This window comes from Rana temporaria, chromosome 3, assembly GCF_905171775.1.
Source record: "Rana temporaria chromosome 3, aRanTem1.1, whole genome shotgun sequence".
In the NCBI taxonomy this organism is placed as follows: Eukaryota; Metazoa; Chordata; class Amphibia; order Anura; family Ranidae; genus Rana; species Rana temporaria.
The window spans coordinates 80,765,055-80,789,302 of NC_053491.1; the positions used below are offsets into that span (position 1 = coordinate 80,765,055).

Consider the following 24,248-nt stretch of genomic DNA (forward strand, 5'->3'; position numbering starts at 1 on the left):
ATGCCTTTCCTAAGGCTTTGGAACTCCAGTGAACCACAGGGAGAGCCATTATCCACAAATAAAGATAACTTGGAACAGCGGTGAACCTTCCCAGGAGTGGCCGACCTACAAAAATTACACCAAGAGCACGATGACGACTCATCCAGGAGGTCATAAAAGAACCCAGAACAACATCTAACTGCATGCCTCCCTTGCCTCAGGTAAGATCAGTGTCCATCATTCAAAAATAAGAAAGAGACTGGTCAAAAAATGCATCAATGGGAGAGTTCCAAAAAGAAAACAAATTAATATTTTGGAAGGTGTGCGTCCCGTTACATCTGGCATAAAACTAATACAGCATTTCATAACAAGAACATCATACCAACAGTCAGACATGGTGGTAGTAGTGTGATGGTCTGGGGCTGCTTTTCAGCTTCAGGACCTGGATGACTTACCATACTTGATGGAACCATGAATTCTGAGCTCTACCAGAAAATCCTAAAGAAGAATGTCCGGCCATCAGTTCGTGACCTCAAGCTCAAGTGCACTTGGGTTATGCAACAGGACAATGATCCGAAATACAACAGCTTGACCAATAGGAGACACCCAGCCCATTAGCAACATATGCGTCACTACGTCTATCCCTCCGCCTTATTCATTCACTGATTTCTTTATGTTTATGCGCCGCTGTCGATGCGGCGCTTGACAATGACGTCATCACGTCACGTCGATTCTCCAGCATATTTAAAGCCAGCTAACAATGCTAGCCGTGTATTCAGCACTGGCTGTTACCCTGGGGCACACGCGTACCTTATCCAACCACAGTAAGTACTTTAACAATCCATCCACTGATCTTGTTGCTGATGTTGCTGGGCTATGTCTTTTGACCTATATTTATTTTTGCTCCTTCAGGAGCATTGGGCTATCTGGACTCTACTGTCCTTTTGTGTTGAGTGCTCAAACTATGTTTGGATCTCCACTGCATTTGTGCCTATATCTGACTTGGTGATAATCTGCCCCAGCTTTAATTCCACCACAGGATTGCTTAGGTATTTTCTGTTTTCTTTTTCTTGTTATAATTTTTAGGATTTCTTATTTGATTCAACAGCAAGTCCACCTCCAAATGGTTCAAACAAAGGAAAATGTTGGTTTTGGAGTGGCTTAGTCAAAGCCTGGACTTAAATCCAATAGAGATGCTGTATCATGACCTTACACGTTCATGCTGGAAAACCCTTTAATGTGGCTAAATTAAAGCAATTCTGCACAGAAGAGTTGACCAAAATTATTCCACAACATTGTGAAAGATTCATTGCCAGTTATCTCAAATGCTTGATTGCAGTTGTTGCCGCCAAGGGTGGCACAACCAGTTATTAGGTTTAGGGGGCAATTACTTTTTCTATATAAAGCCAGGCAGGTTTGGACAGATTTTTTGCCTTAAAAGAGAAGTCCAGCCTGAGATTTTTAAGCTGGGCTTCTCCTCTGAGTCACAGGCGTACAATTCGTTTTGCACTCCTGTGACTCGTTTTCAGCGGAGAGCAGTCTGAAGTTCACTCTTCGCTGACATCACTGCCATCAGTGGAGGCAGCACGTCATCCCGACTTCCCAAGTCTGGATCCGACAGCTGCCTTGATGGTGGCAGTCTCAGCATCTCATCGAGTCCTTCCACAGCCCCTTCCACCCCTCCACAGTCCCTTCCACCCCTCCACAGCCCCTTCCACCCCTCCAAAGCTTAGCGCTCCAATTAGCGTGGAGAAGCAGTCAGCAGCTCTCCTCTTGGGGAGCTGTGAGAACCGAGACATCAGCGATGTTCAGTGGCTCAGTTCTCAGTGCAGAAACGGCGGGGGACAGATGCTGCATCCGTCTGATGCTGCATCCACCTAGGTAGGTATAAATCTAAAAAAAATCACTTCTTCTCTTTTAAATGGAACCATCGTTTAAAAACTGCATTTTGTATTTGTATGGGTTATCTTTGTGTAATAATAAAATTTGTTTGATGATCAGAGTCATTTCAGTGCGACGAATATGCAAACAAATTTAAAATCAGAAAGGGGGCAAATACTTTTTTTTATATATATACAGTATATTACATATGCACACAGTATATACCTATATATAACTGTAAACATTATAATTTAACTTGGAACAGAAAGTGCAGCTGATACAGAGACATGGCCCTAGAGAGACAGCACTGGAATAGATAGCAGTGCCCTCTGGCTCCTCTCATTAATGAGACATGTTCTACAATTTTTCCTACCTCTATGCACAGTGGATAGTCAATAAATCCATGGAGATGATATTATAATAGAATAAAAATATACCATATAAACTAAGAATAGTTTATGTAGGTCTGAGTTCTTGCTTTTCTCATATTTATAAATTATGATAAATTAGCCCATGTAGTTACTATTCACAAATGTTATGGCAGGAAGACAAATACACTACCATCACTGCAGTGTACAGGTAATCATATATAATTTAATAAAACATCTAGACTGGAGTTCAGAGTTTTATCCAAAAATTAAAACAAAAAAAAAACAAATGTTTCGGCATGGTGGTAAAAGTGTCCGCTCTCAAAAACAAGCAGTATACACAACTTGTGTAAATAATAAAGAAGTATAAGTGTAACGCCAGATAAATCATTGAGAAAAAAGTAAAAAAGACCTTAAAGTAGAAGTAAACCCCAATGGGTTTTACTTCCTCTTTTACTCGCTGCAAATAAAAAGCATAATGAGCTAGTATGCATCGCATATTAGCCCATTATGTGACACTTACCTGCAAAAGAATCCAGTGATGTTCCCATTGTAGGCAGCCTCCATCTTCTGGACCCTCTTTCTTTCGGGATGCCCTGAGCCGCGTGACGTCACTCCCGCACATACGCACGGGAGCCGCCATTAATGGCACAGGCTAGGGAAGAAACGGCACAGGCTAGGGAAGAAACGGCACCGAGTTTTGTTTCTTCCCCGCGCATGCGCCGTTAACATTTTAGGCGGATTACAAGTAAAATATCTCCTAAACGGTGCACGTTTAGGAGATATTTCCACTACCTATAGGTAAGCCTTATTCTAGGCTTACCTATAGGTAGAAGTCCAAAAAAAAGGTTTACAACCACTTTAATAAAATAACCGTGATGATCCTTCTGAATTTAAGAAACACTTAAAAAAAAGAAAGAAAGAAAACTATTTTTTTTGCAACTGTTTTTGTAGATCAAGCAAAGGAAAGAAATATGGAATCACTCCATTCTGAGAAAAATATTATGGAATCACCATGTACTTTGCAGTTCTAAAACAAACATTTGCATTGGGTTACCAAACATCCTTTCAATTGATGGAATAAGAAAAGTGTCATCAATAACACCTGAACAGAAAAAAACAAGGTTACATTGGGCTAAAGAAAAGCAATCATGGACTGTGGATGACTGGATGAAAGTGATATTCAGTGATGATTTACTAATCTGCATTGGGCAGGGTGATGATGCTGGAACTTTTGTTTGGTGCCGTTCCAACGAAATGTATGAAGACGACCGCCTGAAGAAAACAAGCACATTTCCCCAATCATTGGTGATATGGGGTTGCATGTCAGGTAAAAGCACAGGGGGGATGTCAGTCATTAAGTCTTCAATAAATGCAAAAGTCTATATTGATATTTTGGACACTTTTCTTATTCCATCAATTAAAAGGATGTTTGGTGATGGTGACATCAGTTTTCAGGATGTAATCTGATGCAGATGTTTGTTTCAGAACTGCAAAGTACGTGGTGATTCCATAATATTTTTCTGAGAATGGAGTGATTTTATATTGTTTTCCTCTGCTTGATCTGTAAAAACAGTTGCAACTGACTACAGTTTTCTTTCTTTTTTCATTTTGTTAAGTGTTTCTAAACCACTTAAGGACCGCCTCCTGCACATATACATCGGCAGAATGGCACGGCTGGGCACAAGCACGTACATGTAGGTCCTCTTTCTGTTTACACACAGCTCTCCCCGTTCTTCAGCTCCGGGGACTGATCGCGGGACTCCGGCGGATGATCGGGTCCGCTGGTCACGGATATTCGGACCGGGTTGCGGGCACGTGCCGCGGGTGCGCGTCCGCAACCCATGGCTGGGCACGTGCTTGTGCCCAGCCGTGCCATTCTGGCGACGTATATGTGCAGGAGGCCATCCTTTAGTGGTGAAAAAATTATACCCCATGCAGCTTTAGCGGTGCTTCAAAGCATCTTCAAAACCTCCATAGAAGTCTGTGGCAAAGCTTGCTTGAAGCCCCACTGAAACCCTACCGAAGCCTCATCAAAGCCCCACAAAGCTTCACCGAAACCAGACCAAAGCTCCACCAAAGGCTCATCGTAACCCCATCGAAGCTCCACCAAAGCGTTATCGAAGTGCCAACCGATACTTCATCGAAGCCTCATCGCAGCACCAAGCAAAAGTAAACATATTTAGTGACAGGGGCTTTGATTGACGTTCAGAGAGCTTTAACAAAGTCTGTCCGAAGCCTTGTTTTAAAGTAAGAGTAAACTAGCCGTTAATGTGTGTTGAAGCCAAGACAAGTGTAAATAAGTCCCTTAAGATTAAGCCCCACCTACTCAGTGCCATGTCCTGCCATCTGGCATTAAAGTGTGAAACACTAGAACTACAGCGAATCAGCAGTACCTTGGCATTTAACAGTTGAAAGGGAGAGACTTAGCAGAGTAAGGGGTGGAAAGTTTTAACTCGAGTCTGGACCTAGGATCCAAAGACGCTTCTCAGGGATTGATTTGAATTGTTACTTCAGAAATGCTTAAGGCCAGGTCTGGTTGAGGTAAATAGGGACATACGAGGGCTCCTGGCTCAACCGGAAAGAGGTGACCGCTTATAAAACAAAAAAAATGCCAGCAATGAGAAGAGAGAAGCTACAGTTAACTAGCCGTGCTCATTATTTTAAAAAAGGTGGAATTTTTTGTTTTAACCCCTTTCAAAAAACACCTCTCCTAATAAATACATGCCTTTAGTACCTGTATGTGGAAATACATCTATTTTAAAGCAAGCATCAAATGGGAAACGTTCAAAATCAATGCACTGTGAAATTTGCACTAGAATATATTGAAATTGTTACCGATATTTTATACTTTTTGATAAATCTAATAAATCCATAGAGGAGGCAATTTATGATAAAGAATGATATAAAAGTCATGATTTTACCCATTGATTAATATACACTATAGCTACAGATCAGAGGAACAATACATCTATAGCTATCAAGCAGCAGATTTGTGAGCGACACAAAAAATGACAGCTCAGTTGTAGTCATAGTGACACATAAAACTTTTATCTCTATTAAGAAGTCATGTATTACATTCCTTCATTCATTTATATATCAGCACATGATCAAACACACTGGAATGAAAATACATCCCTGATCATGTGTGTTTGCTGGGATGGTGGTATAGTACACACAATCAATACGTACTTACAGTATGTATACGGGTCATTTTATGCATTATAGACAATGCATAGACAGGACTTTAGAGTTATTAGTGTGTAAGTCAAGGAAATCAAGCTGTGCCGAAATAATGAAACCAATGGTATGCAGGTGATATAGTGTTATTTATAATGACATTTTTTTCCCGTAACTCAATTTCTAGCACTAAGCAGAATGCATGTCATTTTGTACAATACCAATGTTATCTTGACTGTTATAGAAGCAAAATTGTGCTATGTCTACCTGCTAAAAAATGCAGACGTGCAACCAATGTATAAATAGATATGTAGCAATGTGTCAATATACTTATGTCTCGTATACACGGTCGGACTTTCCGAGAAAAAAAGTCAGACGGGCTTTTTTTATCAGAAAGTCCGGCCGTGTGTAGCCTCCATCAGACTTTTTTTGTCAGAAGTCCGACGGACCTATGATAGAGAACCTGTTCTCTATCTTTCCGTCGGACATCCGACGGACTCAAGCTGGATAGCAGAAAAAAACGCAGAATGCAGAGAGCCCAGAAAACAAGGTTGAAAACCCCACCTGGCCGAATGAGGCAGTCTATCCAAAGGATGGATTGAGCCCCTTAGACAGGTTTGAATGGATGAAATAATACTAGGATGAGGCGAGGTTGCAGAAGGTCCTGAACAAGAAAAGGTAGGAAGCTCACTGAACATGGGCTGGACTGGCATAACTGATGCAGAGGCCGAGTGAATAGCATAGTCAGGTGTAGCGACTATCCGAATCGCATCACAAGGAGTAGCAACTGCAGAACTTGCAGACCAGTTAGCCTGGCTGTGCGTTTTTGGGACAGACAAAGGTAACCTGTTATGCAAACTGGAGTGAATGATCGGCTCAGGTTCACAGGTGGGCTCCTCATCCAGAGTGCCACATGGGCTAGAGAGTGCATCAACCTGACTATTGCAGGACACATCCTGGAAATCACTACATACAGTAGGAAGAGCAAAAGATACTGGGATTGTGGCAACAGGAAGTTTCTCTTTTGGGGCACCCTTGGGTAGGCAGGACAAGGAACAGGAGGAACCCCAAGCCAGGATCTGTCCAGTAGTCCAGTCAACGTGTGGAGTATGGAGCCGTAACCAAGGGAGTCCCAGAACAATAGGGATTGAGGCCTTAGGTAAGACAAGGAAGGATATCCACTCCTGGTGAAGTGTCCCTACCGACATCTTAACAGGGAGTATCTGGAAGCAAATAGGACCCCCCAGGAGAACAGTGCCATCAAACGCCAAGACCACCAATGGCGTGGTGAGGGGCAAAAGGGTAAGTCTCATGGACGATTAGATTTTCCAGTCCATGAAATTGCCAGCGGCTCCGGAATCCAGATATGCCGAGACCGAATGAGAAGAAGCACCAAGATGAAGGGACACATCAAGAAGAAGACGAGAAGGTGAAGGTGATATTTCTGGGTCCAATACTCCACTTTCCAGATGTATTGGACCAGATTGTTTTTCTGGACAAAGAGAGCAAGTTTCACGAAAATGACCTTTGCCCCCACAGTAGAGACACAGGCCTAGAGTTCTGCGCCTAGCACGTTCCTCATGGAATAGCCTGGTCCGACCCAGCTGCATGGGTTCCTCAGCTGGCAGGAGATGCTCCACGGGTCGAAGAGAGGGGAGCTCAGGCTGACTAAGGACCAAGGAATGCTGGTGTCGCTTTTCTAGGGTCCTTTCCTGAAAGCGAATATCGATCTGGTTACACAAGGAGATCACTCCGTCCAGATCAGTGGGGATGGTTCTTCCTGCTAATTCATCCTTCACTCTATCAGAAAGGCCATGCAAAAAGGTTGCGACTAAGGCCTCATTGTTCCAGCTCAATTCAGCTGAGAGGATACGGAACTGAAGAGCATATTGTCCCACTGAACGGGATTCTTGGCGGAGACGTAAAAGGGCGCTGGCCGCTGAAGAGACACGAGCCGGTTCTCTGAAGATATGCCGAAAAAGTTTCAAGAAAACAGACAGGCTAGAAACCACTGGATCATTCGATTCCCACAGAGGGGCTGCCCAGGCTAAAGCTTCACCGGAGAGGAGGGAAATGATGTAGGCTATCTTAGCCAGATCAGACAGAAAGTGTTGGGGCAGGAGCTCAAAATTAATAGTGCATTGGCTAAGGAATCCCTTGCAGGACTTAGAGTCCCCAGAAAAACGGGAAAGGGCTGGCAGTTGTAGTGAATGTGACTCTGCGACTGGTGCGATAGGCGCAGCCGCTGGTTGTACTTGGGGTTGCTGATGTGGGGTTCCCAAAGAGGTCTGAAGCTGATCAAAGCAGGAAGCCAGATCCTGTAGGAAACAAATCACCTGAGTCTGATTAGCTTCATGCGTCTCGAGTCTGCGAACAATGCCCTGTAATGTATCGTCTGCGGGGCACGGCATGCGGGCCGGGTTCATGGCTGTTCAAACTGTCAGGTCACCTGTAGCCAGGTGACAAGTGCACCCCGTTAGGGTCAGGGATGCACCACAGGGTAGTGAACCCTATAGCCGACTGCTGCGAACAGAGAGGAAGCGCAAGCCCAATATTCCCCAGGGCGCGGAGTCTAAGACCCAGCTTGGTGTTCACCAGAGCCTCTGGTGGTGAGGATGGCCTCCGCTGCAGCTGGATTCAGGTCGCGACCCCTGGCATCCCCTAGGTCACGCTCTGTAGGGAGAGAGGGGAAGCAGCCACTGAGAACACAAGGGATAGTGATGGGTAAGCCGAGGCCGGGGCAACAGGCAGACAAGGGTAACCGAGGGACACGCAAAAGGTCAGGGAAACCGGCAAGCAGGAGTGGTCAGATACGAGCCAAAATTGGTACACAGGAAGGTAAACTTAGCACACAGCAGACAGGAACTCAAGCTACAATCAAAGGTAGAACAACAAAGCAGACTAGCAGTGCAGTGGTTAATATAGGCTTCCTGGGATGGCCTGGGGTGGAGCCATACAGGGAGGAAGGTGATAAAAGACAGCCAGGAAGTAAGTCAGGCCTCTAATGAACAGATGGAGACAGGTAAGCTGCCAGACTTTATTGATCTCTCTAGAGCAGGTTCCCTGCATTGTAATATCTAAGTGGTGTTGATCAGTGAGCACCTCCTGCATTCACTATCGGATCAGCACTAAGACATGCAGAATGCATATTCACTATATCCCCATCATTTATATATTTAAATTAACATTATAATGGTACAAAATAAAAATAAAAAAATAACATAAATGTCTGGAATTGTACAGAGCGGTGGCGAACCTCCTCTTCTTGAGTCCCCTGCCTCCTCTTCTCTGTGCAGTGTCCACATGGGAAGCAGCTTACTCATTCATGCTCGCTTCCGAACCCAGCTGATGGGTCCATTGACACAGACAGTGGAACTTGGCCCTGTCTGCCGCTCTCTTGTCACTGGCTTTGATTGTCACTTGCTGCTCTCTTGCCAATGGCTTCTGATGCCCCAGTAAAGGCAGCAAAACCTGGAAGTGAGGGAAGTGAAGAGCTGCAGATGTGCACAGCACTGGATCCAATGAGGGCTAAGATAAGTATAAGGGGGGGTGAGGGAGATGCCGATGTAAGGAATGCATTAAGGTAAAACATGTTTAGGCTTTAGAACCACTTTAAGGCACAAAAGCACAACCAAAGGGAGATTCCAGGCACTGGAAGATATTATGGCAGTATTCAGACAGAGTACACATAGAAAAATAACTGCAGTCCTAGCAAATATTAAAACTCCTTTAAGGCTCCATGCACACTGGCTTAAAAAAAACTCTGCTTCTACAGGAGCTTTGTGTTTTGCCTGTAGAAGCAGCTCAATGTTATCCTATGTGTCCACGCACAGAATATTTAGACACATATTTTAAACTCAGCATTTAAAAGGCAGAAAAAAAACCTTCTGATTTGCATTTTTGAGACAAATTTTCTGGCAGAAAAAAAATGCTAAACGCTCCTAAACGCTTCTAGATTACTGAACAAAATGCTCTATTTTTTTCTGCCAAAAGAACTGGTATTTTTGTAAGCCCAGTATGCATGGACCATACTAAACACGTTATCATAAAGAGACTGTGGGACACTGGTGAAACAAAGTAAAATAAAAGATTTTACAGACTGGCACCATCCAAAAACTGCTAACATTGACAGACATTGTTTTTGTTCTTTAGACTGGACATTTTAAAGAAATTGTAAGAATATTAACCCCTTCATGTCAGAAGGTAAAACAACTCTTAAAGGGGTTGTAAACCTTCGTGTTTTTTCACCTTAATGCATCCTATGCATTAAAGTGAAAAAACACCTTGCAGTGCCCGCCCCCTTCCCCACCAGCCTCCGTTTTACTTACCTGAGCCTGGAATTTCCGTGGGCGCGATCCCGCATCGCTCTCTCCTAGAGTTCTCGGCTCTTCATTGGATAGATTGATAGTAGCGTAGCCATTGGCTCCCACTGCTGTCGAATCCAATGACATGCCTGCCGGGGGGCGGTGCCGAGTCATGCACTCGGCGGCTATGGACGCCGAGTGAATGATTTTGAAGTGCACCACAAGCTAACCCCATCAGGAGAGAGCTTCCCAGAGGGGGTTATCTATTGCGGGGATGAGCCACGAGGGCCGCCTAGGGACATCAGAAGAGGACGATCGGGGGCCACTCTGTGCAAAACGAACTGCACAGTGGAGGTAAGTATGACATGTTTGTTATTTAAAAAAATAAAAATAAACCTTTAGTATCACTTTAACCTTCTGAGCGGTGTTCCCGAGGGGTGCGATTTTTTGGCTACAATCGGTAACCCCGAGTCAGACTCGGGCTTGCCTCGCTGCAGCCACAGGCTTGGTTTACTTACCTTGTCCCTGGATCCAGCGATGCCACCGCGCTGTCTGAGCGAGCGGGACCTCGCTCGATTCACACAGTGCCTCTGTGTGCCGCCGATCTCCGTTCCCTGCGACGTTACGACGCACGGGAGCAGAGAACGGCGCCAAATTCAAAATGGTAAACAAACACAATACATACAGTATACTGTAATCTTATAGATTACAGTACTGTATGTAAAAAATACACACCCCTTGTCCCTAGTGGTCTGCCCAGTGCCCTACATGTACTTTTATATAATAAAAACTGTTCTTTCTGCCTGCAAACTGTAGATTGTCCATAGCAACCAAAAGTGTCCCTTTATGTCAAAAATGGTTTTAGAGCAGCTAGAAAACAGCGATAATTAATTATAATCACTTGCAGAATTGTGCGATAGCGATTTGTGGGGAAATTCGTCATAAAAAAATAAAAGTAATGACAGCGACAATTCTGCAACTGAGCAAATTTCAGTGATTTTGAGTTGATTACATTATTGAATAATTTTTATTATAATTATATTATTATTTGTTATAATTATTTATAATTATTTATTATATTATAATTTTGTTTTTAAAAAAAAATCATACCCGGGATGCCTACTAGACTCTTGTTTGGTCAGATTTAAGTGAGTTATTCCTAAGAATTACAGGCCTACAGTCAGGGGCGGACTGACCATTCGGTCATTCGGGCAGTTCCCGAGGGCCCCGGTGGTGGGAGGGCCCGGGCTGGCTCAGTCTGCCCCTGGATGTGCCCACAGTTTATTATGTAAGATTAGGAAAGTTTGTGCACCGCAGAGGTAGTGAGTGATGTCAACCCTGCCTGCAGATGATGAGGCTGTATGAGAGGACTAGGTGCTGGCCAGGATTACAGAGCGATCATGGAGCCATGAGGATTATTGCAGTGACAGGCGCTCTGGCCACCTATCCTCCTAGGGAATTCAGCAGAGGGGCGGGGCCACAGTATACATCCATGCCGCGGGGGAAAGCCAGTGAGAGAGCTGGAGGCTGGAGAGGGAAGACACAGTGCAGTCATCATGTCGGAGACAGTCACCTGACCTGCCTTGTTGTCTGCAGCAGCAGGTTAGTGTCTGTGATCATCAGCCAGGCTAAGTGTTCCTTCTTCCCCAGTGCCCATCTACCAGGAGCTATTCCCTGACACACGGATATCTGTACACTGAGTGTCCAAGTGTACAGATATATCAGTGTTGTATACAAGGAATAGCTCTCAATATACAGATATCAGTGTCAGGGAAAACACTCAGTGTATAGATGTCAGGGTAACACATAAGGAATAGCACTTGGTGTATAACTGACATCTATACACTGAGTGTTTTCCCTGACACTGATATCTGTATATTGAGAGCTTTTCCTTGTATACAACACTGATATATCTGTACACTTGGACAAAAAGAACCATCAGTGGGAAGAATGTCCCTTACATTAGTGGTCAGCAGAAAGAATGTTCCCTACATTGGTGGTCCCCAGAAGGAATGTTCCTTGCATTGGTGGTCCCCAGAAAGAATATTCCTTGCATTGGTGGTATGTGCAAATAATGTTCGTTACATTGGTGGTCACCAGAAATAATGTTTCTTACATTGGTGGTCACCAGAAAGAATGTTTCTTACATAGGTGGTCAGCAGAAAGAATGTTTCTTACATTGGGGGTCACCAGAAAAAATTGTTCCTTGCATTGGTGGTCTGTGCGAATAATGTTCCTTACATTGGTGGTCAGCAGAAAGAATGCTCCTTACATTGGTGGTCTGTGCGAATAATGTTCCTTGCATTGGTGGTCACCAGAAAGAATGTTCCTTGCATTGGTGGTCACCAGAAGAATGTTCCTTGCATTGGTGGTCACCAGAAGAATGTTCCTTGCATTGGGGGTCACCAGAAGAATGTTCCTTACATTGGTGGTCACCAGAAGAATGTTCCTTACATTGGGGGTCACCAGAAGAATGTTCCTTGCATTGGGGGTCAGTGGGAAGAATGTCCCTCAAGGTAACCCCTGGGAGAGCGCTTCTCCTAGGGGGTTATCTGATTGGGGGAGGAGCCGTGAGAACCACGCGGGGACCCCATTCTGTGCAAAACGAACTGAACAGTGGAGGTAAGCATGACATGTTTGTTATTTTTTTTTAAAAAAGAGAGCCTTTACAATCACTTTCATTTTGGAAATGTATCGTTGTTGCACTTTCTTTAATATAAGTTTATTTTTCTTTATATTCTATAATTACCATTTTATTTTGAACATAGTGTAGAGAAATTCTGTGACGAACGCATGTAGTGTGGGCAGTACAATATGATTTGTGTGGGTGTGGCTTGAGTACGGGTGGGAACACATGGTCGGGGACAGGGGGCCCCAGGATCTCCTATTGCCCGGGGGCCCCATGAGTTGTCAGTCCGCCCCTGCCTACAGTATACCACTCCAAATTTCCTTGCAAATAATGGTACCGCTTTCAGCACCTTTTTTCTGAAATAATCATACCGCCAGGGAGGTTAATGCTTGAACACAGTTTTGCTTTTTTTCAGGACAAATGAGGCTTTCATTTGGTGGTAAATGGTTATGGATATTGTTTTAATATTAGGAAAACTGGCACAAAATATTAAAGATTTTTTTTATTATGTAACTGTATACTGCTTGCTATTACTATAACCTACCATCAGGGATTAACTCAAAATAAATGATGCTGCTCCTGTAATATCGCAGTGTAGTAAGGCCCAGAAACAATAGTGTGCATTTTGCTTTGTTTTGATCCTATGTAAAATGTACTAACTGGCATTAGTGGAGCACCTATCTATTTCTGAAGATTTTAAGCATGGGCACTTTAACCACTTTATGGGACTTGTATACTTATTTGAGTAGCTTTATTTTGATTTTTAGACTGAAGTAGTAGAAGATATTGTAGCGCGATGTATGATCATGTTTACTATTGAGTTTTGCAGATAAGCTTACATTAGCATCGCAGTTGGTATGAACATTATAGCACATTACTTACACATTTTTTAGCTTATCAAATCACAAGATCTGTGGCGCTAAGGTAATTTCTTTTTATAGCATATGAAAATGTTTTTATTATTGCCCTACAATAATGTTAATATCAATACTTGATGCTTGATATGACACATGCAATGATAAACACCAATGGTATTGTTAGCCAGATGATAACAGTAAAAACATATGACTTTTGCTTTTGACGTAATGAAAAAAGGCAATGCAATGGATTTCATTACAACTATGAAATGCTCCACACACCGCTTTTTTCTTGATTTTAGCAGCCTTCTGCATCCTCTGAGTAGATGGCAACGCATGTCAGAGACAATAAAAGAGTGTGAACAGAGAGAGAGAAAGAAAAGAGTAATCTATTAGCGCACACTTTGAAGAATTTGACAAGGAAGCCCACACAAGATCAGCTGTTATGTTGCTAAAAATGTGATAACACCAAAACCATTTCATCCCACATGATTTTATGTAGCTCTGACATTACAAGCACGCTGTTAACACTCTTGACAATTTAAGCAAAGGTTACAAACTGCTACATTAGACTGACGCTTTAGGAAAATAAATCGTTTTTCTCTGTATAGCCGAGAAAATTGAATAATTGTATTAGCAAAACAAGGGCAATTACAGTACTATGAACACAATTTTTTAAAGTGGAATTCCAGCCACAACATTCGTTTTAGTTTAGTCTTGGATGAAGTAGGAAAGAGTTGGATCCTCAATTAGGTTGTTATTGCTGTCTGTGTCCCCACCAGAGAGATTTCCCCTCAATTTGTGTTCTGATTACATGTCAGGAAGTGAATGGAAATCTCCCTCATTTTATGTTGTAATTAGGTTTGCCGCCTCATCGCTTTAAACCCGAACACATAACTATTACACAGGTTCTGTGGCTTATTAAGGTGGTAATTAAACTCACTTGGTGCCTTATCTGCATTAAATTAGCCTCCGAACCTGTGTTATTCACATGTGTTCGGGTTTAAAGGGATGAGTTGTAATGATAACTGCCAGAGGTGTTATTTACCCTCAGGTTTTTCTAAGTGACAGACAGGAAATAAGTAAACCTCTAAAATTGGGGCATAGGAAATGGAAAAACATGGCAGAAGCTTAATCCCGCCCCCTTCCCATCCCCTTCCCCCCCCCCCCATCAAAAAGGAAATTCATAGCTCCCAACTGTCCTTGATTTTGAGGAAATTTCCCTCTGTTCTCCCCATTTGTCCCTTATTTTGGTCTATTCTTTATAGTTGTATATAAAATACACTTTTTAGTGTTTCCCAGTGATAAACCTTTCATCCAATTTCTAAATTGCTGCATTTGCAAATGTTAGAAGCCAGTTTAACTGCTTGCCGACTAGCCGCTGGTCAGCTCTGCTGGGCGAGAGCACGTAGCTATATGTCACCTCGCCCAGCAGCCAATAGAACACACCCAGGGAACATACTTAACCCCTTCCCCGCCCCCTAGTGTTAACACCTTCCCTGCCAGTGGCATTTTTATAGTAATCAATGCATTTTTATAGCACTGATCGCTATAAAAATGCCAATGGTCCCAAAAATGTGTCATAAGTGTCCGAAGTGTCCGCCATAATGTCGCAGTACCAAAAAAAAATCACTGATGGCCGCCATTACTAGTAAAAAAATATATATATTAATAAAAATGCCATAAAACTACCCCCTATTTTGTAAACGCTATAACTTTTGCGCAAACCAATCAATAAACGCTTATTGCGATTTTTTTATGAAAAATATGTAGAAGAATACGTATCGGCCTTAAACTGAGGGAAAAAAATGTTTTTTAATATATTTTTTGGGGTTATTTATTATGGTAAAAAGTAAAAAATATTCATTTTTTTTCAAAATTGTCGCTATATTTTTGTTTATAGCGCAAAAACTAAAAAACGCAGAGGTGATCAAATACCACCAAAAGAAAGCTATATTTGTGGGGAAAAAAGGACGCCAATTTTGTTTGGGAGCCATGTCGCACGACCGCGCAATTGTCAGTTAAAGCGACACAGTGCCGAATCACAAAAAGTGCTCTGGTCTTTGACCAGCAATATGGTCCGGGGCTTAAGTGGTTAAAGCAATAGTAGTGGTAATAAAAGTACTGGGGTTTAACTAATTTTTTTTTGAATAATTCTCCTTTAAGGGGGTGTGACAAGGGGGGGGTGTCCTATGCCTACATACTTTTGCTAATAGGTGTCTGTCGTTCCCATCTCAGAAAGTTGGGAGGTATGTAAATAGGCTGTAGTTAGAATTCCACTTTATCTACCTGTAATTGTTCAAGAAACACATACTGTACTTAAAGACATAAATATGATTACATTTCACACCTCCTATTTGAAGTGAGTATCCCACAAAAAACGTTAAAAAATGCCAGTGTTCTTGGCAGAAAAAAGCGCTAATTTAGGAGCGTTTAGCAGCGTTGAGTGTTTTTTTTCTGCCAGAACACTGCTCACAAAAAGACAAACAGAACTTTTTTTTCCTGCCTCTGAATGCTAAGCGTAAAAAATATGTCTATAAATGACCTAATGTGCATGGACACATAGGATAGCATTAGTTGCTTCTACTGGCAAAACGCTAAACTCCTCTAAGAGCAGCATTTTTTTTTTAAGCCAGTGTGCATAGAGCCTTAACGTGTTACTAAACCCAGGACCTGCATTCACTATACCCGATCTCCCACAGTACACAGAACATGGAAATGCAATTATATTAGTAACTATAAACTGCTAAATACCTTTTCTTATCAGCTGTTAGAGCAGTCCTGTTACACTGTCTGGGTAAAGCTTGTAAGAGAAGTTTTCATTCTGCTCTGACTGACATGAGGCTGCATGACCCCTCACCCTCTGTCTGGACAGTACTGATTGGCCCTGTGCTGATCACATGCACTCTCCCAAGAAAATAAAATAAAACCTCTCCAAACTGAGCATGTGCAGGCAATGGATTGGGGGCAGTGGAAGAAGGAGAGGAACAGAGAAGACGGGATCAAACAGCCTTTTCAGACAATGCAGAAGATTAACCACTTGAGTTTTTTATTATTTTTTTCAGGGCCGTTCTGTGCAAAACCCTTGCACAGAGGAGGTATGACATGTTTTTTTTTTTTTTTTAAATAACCCCTTAAATAGAAGGAATGAAATCCACAAAGACTCACAGACTAAAAATCTTACAGCAACCATGCCAATCTTGTCCTGGGAAACATTTCAAACTTGTGATGACCCATTCTTCTTCAGTCTGTATTCCAGTCAGCACAAATCCACCAGGCCCAACTATAGAGCATAAGGCCCCGTACACACGAGAGGATCCATCCGCTGGAATTGATCCACGGACCGGCTCCAGCGGATAGATCCCCTGGTGTGTACAATCCAGCGGATCTGTTTCCGCGGATTTTTATCCCCTGGGATGGATTTCAAGCGGATAAAAATTTGAAGACATGCTTTCAAATCTATCCGCTTGAATCCATCCCAACGGATTGATCCGCTGGTCTGTACAGACTCACCAGATCAATCCGTCCGAATGAATCCCCCGCATGCGTCATAATGATTCGACGCATGCGTGGAATTCCTTATATGACAGCATCGCGCACGTCGCCGCGTCATCATCGCGGCGACGGCGCGACACGTCATCGCGATGGGATTTCGGCGCGGATTTCGATCCGATGGTGAGTACACTCCATCGGATCAAAATCCTTGCAAATCCTCGAGAGGATTTATCCGCGGAAACGGTCCGGTGGACCGTATCCGCGGATAAATCCTCTCGTGTGTACGGGGCCTAAGAGTTTACCTATACCACCCATTATTTTCTATGGCTGGGCCTGACACATGTACAGTACTTTTTCCAATACACTCTACAGGAATAAATCATTGAGTATAACAAGCATGATTTACAGACTGGTTTTGCTGTTGTGGGTTTAGTAACACTTTAAAAGAGCAGACTTCAGGATTGTCATTTTGATTCTTGCTTCACTACCTAGTGCGCCAAGGTTCATACATTTAAATGAGTTGTAAACCCTTGAGGTTTTTTACCTTATTGCATTCTATTTGGTTCTATTTACCTGAACCTGATCATTCCAGCGATGGGCACGAGCACAGCAGCTCCAGCCTTAGGTCCTCATTGGATAGATTGATAGCTGCTGTCAATTAAATCCAGTGACACGTGCGTCTGGGACAGTCTGTGACTATGGACGCAGAAGCAGGACTTGGGAGCGCTCCCGTACGAGGGCCCCCACTCGAAAGTGGTTCTCTGTCGGGGGACTCGAGAAGAGGAGGAACCAGGAGAGCCACTGATGGACCCCAGAAGAATTGACTCGGGGGACTCGAGAAGAGGAGGAACCAGGAGAGCCACTGATGGACCCCAGAAGAGGAGGATCGGGGCCGCTCTGTGCAAAACCCTTGCACAGAGGAGGTATGACATGTTTTTTTTTTTTTTTTTTAATAACCCCTTAAATAGAAGGAATGAAACCCACAAATGCTCACAGACTAAAAATCTTAAAGCAACCATGCCAATCTTGTCCTGGGAAACATTTCCAACTTGTGATGACCCATTCTTCTTCAGTCTAAATTCCAGTCAGCACAAATCCACCAGGCCCAGCCATAGAGCATAAGAGTTTTCCTATACCACCCATTATTTTCTATGGCTGGGCCTGACACATATACAGTACTTTTTCCAATACACTCTGCAGGAATAAATCATTTACTCTGCATCTATAGTCTGTAATTTCATTCACATTTACACAGATACACAATGTAACAGATTTGGTCCTTATTTCAAAAGGTAAAGAGCAACATGCAGAGGGAAGTAACCAAACACATTATTTCCACATTATGATGTTAATTTACAAAAGATGGAGAGTGCAAAATCTGGTGCAGCTGTACATGGTAGCCAATTGGCTTCTAACTTCAGCTTGTTCAAATAAGCTTTGACAAAAAAAAAACTGGAAGCTGATTGGTTTCTATGCACAGCTGCACCAGATTTTGCACTCTTCAGTTTTAGTTATCTACCCCTATGACTGCTCTGTTGTGCAGAACAAGGGATTGTCATTAGCTGCAAGTTACTATACATCATTGCTGTTTTCATTACTTTTCCATGTCTCTTTTTTTTAGTATAAACAACTTGTTTCACATATTTTCAAACTTGTCAAGTGAAGTAAATCATATTGCTATTTGATAAACAAGCTCCAATATACTAAATTTAAGGTACCCGTATTTATTGGCGGATAACTCGCACAGGCGTATAACACACACAGGCGTATAACACGCACCCTAACTTTAAGAGGGAAGTTTCAGGAAAACAACTTTCCACAGCCCCCTGCGTATAACACGCAGGCACAGTTTACCCTCTATTTTAAGGGTAAAAAAGTGAGTGTTATACGCCAATAAATACAGTATATATTGAGACCACAGACAAACTCACAAAAAAATTCTAAAAATAAAACAATAGACTCAGTGCCGGTTCACACAGGGGCAACCCGACTTACAGCGCGACTTTGCAAGGCGACTTCAGCGCGACTTGGAGCAACTTACAATGCGACTAAGACCCCTTTCACACTGAGGTTGTATTGCAGGCGCTATAGCGCTAAAAATAGCGCCTGCAATCCGCCCTCAAACAGCTGCTCCATTGTCTCTAGTGTGAAAGCCCAAGGGCTTTCACACTGGAGTGTTGCACTAGCAGGGCGGTAAAAAAAGTCCTGCTAGCCGCATCTTTGGAGCAGTGTGTTTACCGGTCTTCCACCACTGCTGCCCAGCAGCACATTGCGGGTGGTTGTACCCCTTTCTCGGCCACTAACGGGGGGTAAAACCACCCCGCTAGCGGCCAAAATGCGCCGCAAATCCGACCCATAGCATCGGCGGTAAAAATAGCAGAGTTTTACCACCGACGCTATGGGCAGCTCAGTGTGAAAGGGGTCTTAAAGTTGCCTCCAGGACAGGTGACTTTGGCTGTGGCCAATCACAGAATAATCTGCTCTGTGGGAGGGAGGGGTTTGCCTGAGTAAACTATTTTCTTTTCCTGTAAAGTTGCTTCAGTTAAGACGGAGATTTAAATTTGGAGGCAACTTCCATGGGTACAAGTTGCCTAGAAGTTGCCTAGAAGGCACCTTGAAGTAGTACAGAAACCTTTTTTTAGTGTACATTAAGACAGCTTTCATTGACCAACATGGGATTTCTGATGTCAAGCGACTTGGGGCAACTTGAGGTCTGACAAGTCGGATCCCAAGTCGCTGTAGTGTGAACCGGCACTCAATGTTCAATGCTAAATCATCAAAAAATGACAGTCGTTTTCAACCTAGCCCTGAGAGATTTGAAAATCATAGTCACATGGCTGAAAATAAGGATACATACTTATCCTTGTGCAAAGCTTCAGAAATTTAGACTAATGCAAAAAACATAAGGCTCCTAATATGCACACCAACTGCCAGTTGACAAACTAATGTTATCCTAACATTAACTCCACCCACATAAGCAGTGCAATTTGTATAGGATAAGATCTGCTTTTTTTACCTTTCAGGTAAATATTCATTAATTATGTATCCTTTTATCAACTGTGCAAACTATGGATCTTGTAGGGTAAATAATAACACAACACCTGCAAAATAAATTATATCTCCCACCTTACCTTCACACGGCTAACGGCTTCCTGGGCTTGCATCATTCTGATGTTTTTTGATGGATTTCGTTCTGACAAAAGCTGAGTAGAACCCAAGAAATTGGCTGCGAAAATTATTCCATCGATAAGATCTTCTGGCTCACAGGGTCCAGGAACTAGAATAAAAACTCTAAAGTTTAGCAAAATGAATAAAATGACTGATCAATAGATGTTTATAACGTTAGCTAGGGATAGAAGGTCGCCAGGTATACTGAATGATTTGACCACAGACATGTACATTCAGATTGGCATATACAATAAACAAAGTTTTTTACAACTTGATCATTAAAACGGCCTTGCCTACACACGATCGTGAAAAAAAAATGTTCTAGTAAAGCGCGGTGATGTACAACACGTACGACGGCACTATAAAGGGGAAGTTCCATGTGGATGGCGCCACCCTTGGGGCTGCTTTAGCTGATTTTGTGTTAGTAAAAGACGATTCGTGCTTTTCTGTCTGTTACAGCGTGATGAATGTGCTTACTCCATTACGAACGGTAGTTTTACCAGAACGAGCGCTCCCGTCTCATAACTTGCTTCTGAGCATGCACAGTTAAAGCCCACACACAACCATTTTTTAGAACCCGAAAAATGACAACGTTAAAAAACGTTGTTATAAAATAGAGCATGTTTGAAAAAAAAAAATGTGCCCATTTTTTAGAACCCGAAAAATGCTCTGAAGCCCACACACGATCGTTTTTAATGACATTAAAAAAAAAAACGTAATTTTTTAAAACCCGAAAAATGATCGTGTGTACGTGGCATTACAACACAAACAGCACTATATATCTGTAGAGTTTCATTCATTTATTTTGGTTAAAAGATGAAAGGGTCAGCCTTAACCTCCCCATTTATTTGAAGTGTAGCTGCATTAAGGAAAGCTCCCTTTTCACTTCTCCTTCATTTAATACAGAATAAATAAAATGTTGGTGTTCCTTGGATCACATGCTTAGGAGTTGCAAGGAATCCTGCAATGCAAGATGTTTTACCCAAGCATCTTTGTTTGGTAGATATGCGTAAAAATGATACAGCCGAGAATGCTGAATGTGCATCTCAGTTAAAAATATAAGTTATTTAACTTACATGATATGTTATGTATGTAGCACCTGACTGACACGTTCTGTTTGCTTATCTATTCAAATGTAACTTGAAGTCATCCTTGCGCACCAAATGGTTATTGTTAATTTGAGTTTGAAAGGTCATTTGGTACATGCAAAAAGACATATGCTTGACTGCAGCCGCAAAGCCAAAAGCAGCATGGATTCCCCATATATCTTGACTTTCAGCTGGGAAACCCGCTCATGTCCATTGAATCATTTCTTCTCCTAAATACTGTGCTTAATGCTAAAAATGCTACAAGCTTTTTATTGCTAGATCACTGAAATGTCAAACTACAAAGTGGTCTATGAGCGAGAAGGTTTTCAGCTGATTTCCTATTCCTGCTGAGTATTAAGTCTTCTTGGTACCTGTAATGTCTCTGAAATGACCTTGCTTATATAATTATCAGGGCCGGCCTTTGGGGTGTGCGAGCTGTGCGGCCGCACAGGGCGCCATGGACAACAGGGGCGCGGTGCGGGCCCCTCTCCCGCCACCAATAACGATGATCTTGCGGCGAATCCGCCGCAGACCCCACCATTATCATTAAACAGACCGCCGCTGCCTGAAGACTAAGATATCTGGGTTATAGCAGCTAGCTGCTGCCATAACAGAGATATCCAGCTTCAGAGAGAATGTATATAGTCGTGCAGTGGTCCAGAAGTGGTTAATATAGTGCCCACTTGACAGCATATTTATTTATGTGACTTAAAATGTTAGTTCACCTTTTCATAAAAACACTGAATCTCACAAATACGCTTCTGGAAAAAATGGTCAAACATTCCCATAGACACACTTCTCAACCTTGTAGACAGCCTTCCCAGAAGAGTTTAACCCCCCTGGCAGTATTCCCGAGTCAGACTCGGGGTGAGATTTTTTGGCTACGATCGGTAACCCCGAGTCAGACTGGGGCTCGCCTCGCTGAATCCACAGGCAGTGTTTACTTACCTTGTCCCTGGATCCAGCGATGCCACCACGCTGTGTGAGCGAGCGGGACCTCGCTCGATTCACACAGTGTCCTCCTGTGCCGCCAATCTCTGTTCCCTGCGACGTTACGATGCACGGGAGCGGAGAACGGCGCCAAATTCAAAAAGGTAAACAAACACAATACATACTTATAGATCTTATAGATTACAGTACTGTATGTAAAAAATACACACCCCCCTTGTCCCTAGTGGTCTGCCCAGTGCCCTACATGTTCTTTTATATAATAAAAACTGTTCTTTCTGCCTGCAAACTGTAGATTGTCCATAGCAACCAAAAGTGTCTTTTTATGTCAAAAATGGTTTTAGAGCAGCTAGAAAACAGCGATAATAAATTAGCGATTTGTGGGGAAATTCATCATAAAAAAATAAAAGTAATGACAGCGACAATTCTGCAACTGAGCAAATTTCAGTGATTTTGAGTTGATTACATTATTGAATAATTTTTATTATTATTATATTATTATTTGTTATAATTATTTATAATTATTTATTATATTATAATTTATAATTTTGTTTTTAAAAAAAAATTCATACCCGGGATGCCTACTAGACTCTTGTTTGGTCAGATTTAAATTAGTTATTCCTAAGAATTACAGGCCTACAATATAAAACGCCAAATTTCCTTGCAAATAATGGTACCGCTTTCAGCACCTTTTTTCTGAAATAATCATACCGCCAGGGAGGTTAAGCTGTTATAGCTGCAAACTCAATATTGAACCCTACGGACTAAGACTGGCATGCCAATAAAGTTTGAGTAAAGGCAGGTTTTTTTTATATTTTTGGTAATATAGTGTGTGTGTGTGTATATATATATATATATATATATATATATATATATATATATATCAAAAATCCTTAGCTAAAAATAAATAAATAAACACACACACACACACATATATATATATATATATATATATATATACTTATATATATATGATACTTTTGATATTTCAGAGAGAATTTAAAACAGAAAAGCAAATAAATACATATAAAGGCAAAATGTATAGGTAGCTGTCACTGAAAGGTTTTCATTTTTGGTAGGAAAAAAGTGTTTCAAAACAAATGATTGCATAAGGACATCCAAAGAAAAATTAGGATTTGCAACTGCAAATCCTCAGTGCATTTCAATAAGAAAATTGCCTTGTAAATACATTTACATTTTTGTTTATAATTGACCCGCAGCAGTGGTAATACTGCATTTTGCTTATGCAGTTTCTGAAAATTAACAAATTTCTCAGAGAACTGTAAATAGTCACCAGGATATGATGGAACTCATAAAATATGTATGCACCTACAAAGCTTTTATTATAAAACTTTCTTTCATAAAATCGTCTGAGAATTCAGCTACAAATTTGAAGCGTATCATTTACAAACATGTCAGTTAAGCAGTTACATTTCAGGTGCCCTTGGATATTATGCAAGTTAAGGTATCCATGTTTAAAGATTATTACCGGTGCAGAAATTATTTCTTTATTGGAATGGCATGTAAAATGTTAATGAAGTTCTGAACGAGAAATGAGCAGAATAGAGAAATAACTGCAGCTTAATACACCTCAAAGAAGACAGGCGCACCGTGTAATTTACTCTCTATTGCTTTCTGGGGTAAAAGTGCAGGACGTATAAATCATCATTTATATCCAACTATTCTGAAAGACTTTCTGAAGCCAACATGAAAATGTGAAGTCGCAGAAATATGAAAAGGAGCACAAAGTATAATAAAAAATTAAACATTATCTTGTAATGAGAATCTTTATTTTTTTATTTTATTTTTGAGAATATAAAGAAAATCTGCTTAGCTTTTTATTACATATAGAATACATTAAAAAAAAATCTATACTGTATATCTCTTGCTGTAGAAATAAAATACAATTCATAGGGTTTGCCTTTACCTGCTTCCACAAAGACATTTAAAAAAAAAAAAAGAGAAAAAGTGCGATGTGTCATTAAGGACCTGCTCATGTACATATACGTTGGTACTTTAAAGTGGATGTAAACCCCCAAATTTTTTTATTTTTAATGTCACAATGTAGATAATACGATTTCCTATCATCTGTGCCCAGTCTTGCCACACAGAGTTAACCTAGCGCTGAGCAATCCTCTTTTTATTGTTCAGTGAAATAAAACAGACTTCCAGATAAAGACCAAAGTCCTTGCTTGAGTGACAGGTTATTTACATATCTTGTGCACTAGCTTGCAGACGTGCACAGCTTCTTGTCTATGCATATTCTGATGGTTGTTTACACTGAACTGTGGATCACCCCATATTTTAAAAATATTTAATCAAAACACAGGAAAGACAGCCAATCCTGGGAG

At 41.7% G+C, this 24,248-nt stretch overlaps 1 protein-coding gene across 3 annotated transcripts in view; it reads right to left on the minus strand.

The window, feature by feature from the left end:
• Window positions 1-24,248, minus strand: part of APBA2 (amyloid beta precursor protein binding family A member 2) — a 570,259-nt gene that overhangs the window by 156,769 nt on the left and 389,242 nt on the right. For 2 of the 3 annotated variants that reach the window (XM_040342812.1, XM_040342810.1), the window contains 2 exons: window positions 19,825-19,970; window positions 13,481-13,516 (listed from right to left, as the gene is read on the minus strand). In XM_040342812.1, the coding sequence (XP_040198746.1) occupies window positions 13,481-13,516; window positions 19,825-19,970 (182 nt within the window). The remainder of the gene's footprint in view (window positions 1-13,480; window positions 13,517-19,824; window positions 19,971-24,248) is intronic. The other variant, XM_040342811.1, reaches the window with a different exon arrangement.